Raw genomic sequence first — 2,972 nt, 5'->3', positions numbered from 1 at the left:
CCCCTGGAAGTAAAGGGTTCTTTTTCCTCTGCTCGTCTCTGCAGGTGACTTCATCTCAGACGTGGAGTTGATGTTCTCCAACTGTCTCCAGTATAATCCCCGTCAGACCAACGAGGCCAAGGCCGGAGTCCGCCTGCAGCAGTTCTTCCATTCCGAGCTCAGCCGCCTCGGCCTCAGAGAACGCTGCTATGCTCCGCCCACCAAGCGCTCCCGGCAGTGACCTCTCGACCTCTGCTGGCTCCTGGGCCTGGAAAAGCATCGATATGAGAGGGCGCCCAGAGGGCAAACAGGAATAAAACATGTTCTTTTTATATAAAAACTTCCATCTACAGCAGCTCTGACTGGAGAGTTCCGTCTGTTGACCTGCTGTGAGGTGAAGCTTTGTAGAAAGGCCTTGGGGTTCTTCTGTGGTCTGCAAGGCATTTCTTTTCCACTGCGTCAACAGGAGCGTTGATCAACCAAACATGGTGCTGTAGGACGATAGAGTCCCTGCTCATTTTCACCCTGTTTCATTTAAAACCACTGGGAAACTTTTGCACTGACCCATAAACTTCCACCTGATTGGGCTTTACCTGATTGCTCAGGGACAAACGTTCGCATTCTGACGCTGCCGTAGCGAAACGATCAAATGTACATAGGCGTGAACCGTGTGTGCGAGAAGCCGTCGTTTGGTTGACGGATTGTTGGTCCAAGCGGACATCCTTCCATCACAGAATATTTCAGGTGATCAATATAAACTCTGACACTTCAAACCTAAACTACTGGAAACACAGAACCCGTTTGTAGTTCAAAAATGTTTATTTCATAATTCAGTGGAGTTATTTTCTTATAGCAGATATGTAGCATTTTCAGATGTACATAAAGGAAATGAAAGTGAAAGCCATAAAATATGAAGACGCCCATTTAAATCCCAAATCTTTTTGCTCTTTGAAGCATAAATTAAAAGAACTAAACTTGGCTATTTATGTAAGAGATGTAATCTTCCTAAAACTTTAATATCTGGATGTTTCTTTGGAGAGCCCCCTAACATTTATATATTTGATATTTAAAACCGCTTTAGTCGCCATAAAGCGAACAATCCATAGATCCCATCCAGTTTCATTCATCAAGTGAGTTTAGAGGAAAAAATTGTTCCCTTGAGATTTTATGAAAGTAAAGAGTTTATGTTTGGTGTTAATCAATAAATTGTTAGATTCAGTGGAATAAAGAAAGAGGAAGAGGAGCAGCTGAAGATGCTGTTCTTCCTCCTGCCTCTGGCTCAGGGTTCGATTGTTCAGGTTCTTCTAGTTGAACCTCTGCAGCTCGAGCTTTTCACAGGAAGTGCTGCTGTTTTAAAGTTGAAGTAGAACAAAGATTACAGCCAAACAGGAGCAGCCTGGAGGAAAGATGCTCCTTTCTTTTGTTCTTCACATTCCATTTAGATGGCAGGGAAGGGTCAAGCTAGCTGTGTCCTGCTCTCTGGTAGCGGCGGTTTGAGTGTTTGGGACTACTGCACCATGTTCTGATGTTTTTGGTACGCTGTGCCCCGTCTGTTCGCTGGGTTAACATCAGCTGGAGACACTACACTGGAGCTGTTGCAGACCCCCACCCCCCACTGCTCTGTATTTATTAGTCAAAACTTTCTTTTCGCTCTCCTTATTTATGACAGTTTGTCCTGATGTTGTTCTAATGTTAAAATAAACAGTTTTTACTGAAACCTGCCCTCCATTGATTTCTTCCTTTCTATGTGTCAGTGTGAGTCGTATGGCGAGCGTTTGTGTAGATTAGCAGTCAAATATTAGGAGCAATATTTATGGTTATTCAGCTTGTTTTACAAGAAAAATAAGGGGCTTATTTTTTCCAAGTAATTTTTTTTCATTCATTTCTAAAAGTCAAAGGGAGGCTCGTTCTGACCTGGTCTTAAATTGAAGGGCACTTGGAGAGGAGCAGGAGAAAAAGCTGTTTTCTGATGCAGTCAGGAAAGAAAGGCCTGTGTTCTTAATACTGACCCATGTCACATTTGGAGGAAAAAAGGCTCTGAAATGGAGAACATCCTAACTGTGAGGTAAGGGAGTGGAAGCATTATGCTGTGGAGCTGCAGAAGGACTTATTAGGAAAAACTGGGACGGAAGAGCTGCAGGCCTCAGTCAGTCGCATATGGCGGCGCCTGGCGGCCTGATACAACTCTCAAAGACGCCATCTCTGCTCTTCACCTGAGTCTGGCACACCTGGAGGCAGAGACCCCCCCACCCCCGTGGTTAATACAACCTTTCCTTATTTTTGCACATTATTTATGTCTTTGATAAAAATCCTTTGGCTAAAATGCCATCAGAACGCTGATAATATTAAGTGTGTCTCAGCCTTTGGCCTTTTTGGAAACACAGGAAGGAGCAATCAGCTAAGTGAGCTTAGTGCTTGGAAAAAATCTTTCATTCCTTTAGAGACAGCATGAAAAGTCAGCTGAGTACAAAACATAGAGAGGAAAACAAGAAGAAAAGGGACAAGAAGAGAGGGACACAACCTAGAACAGATAATGGATGTCTATTCTATTAACATTTCTCTATCTGGAGAATAGGGCTGTTTGATGTTTTGTCTTCTCAGTTCAGGGGGCCCCCTGCCTGTCTTTGCCTAGGGCCCCATATTTCCTAACTCTGCCCCTGATGGAGGACAGTAATCCCAGCTCAGCGCTTTAGAATCAGCCTGTTATCGTTTCTGGGGGAGGGTCTGTCTGTCTGTCTGTCTATGGCGGTAATAGAACCATAAAACTCTGGGATGAGTTTGTGAAACTAACTTCTTTCATCTTCACAGCGGCTTCTATCAGAGAGCGCGCGCCTTCATGCTGTGATTAAAATCCCTGATTAATCCCAAACCCTCATTTAGAGGAGTGACCTCACTGCTTCTGGGAGCGGATCAGTTATCAGAGGGTTTTAGATCCAGGATGGCCGCCATTAATCAGTTTCACCATGAGACAAAGTCCATGTTGGAAAAAGGAA

General features: G+C 44.1%; 1 protein-coding gene across 1 annotated transcript in view; it reads left to right on the top strand.

Moving 5' to 3' along the window:
- The window catches only part of baz1a (bromodomain adjacent to zinc finger domain 1A), a 40,206-nt gene extending 38,509 nt beyond the window's left edge, over positions 1 to 1,697 (top strand). The window contains exon 22 of the mRNA XM_015392536.1: positions 45 to 1,697. Coding sequence (XP_015248022.1) covers positions 45 to 220 — 176 coding nt within the window. The 3' untranslated portion in view covers positions 221 to 1,697. The remainder of the gene's footprint in view (positions 1 to 44) is intronic.
- The last annotated feature ends 1,275 nt before the right edge of the window (positions 1,698 to 2,972 follow it).

Source organism: Cyprinodon variegatus, unplaced genomic scaffold (genome assembly GCF_000732505.1).
Source record: "Cyprinodon variegatus isolate N-32 unplaced genomic scaffold, C_variegatus-1.0 Scaffold595, whole genome shotgun sequence".
Lineage (NCBI taxonomy): Eukaryota > Metazoa > Chordata > Actinopteri > Cyprinodontiformes > Cyprinodontidae > Cyprinodon > Cyprinodon variegatus.
The sequence above is the reverse complement of the archived record's forward strand: the minus strand, read 5'-3'. Positions and strand labels throughout refer to the sequence as shown.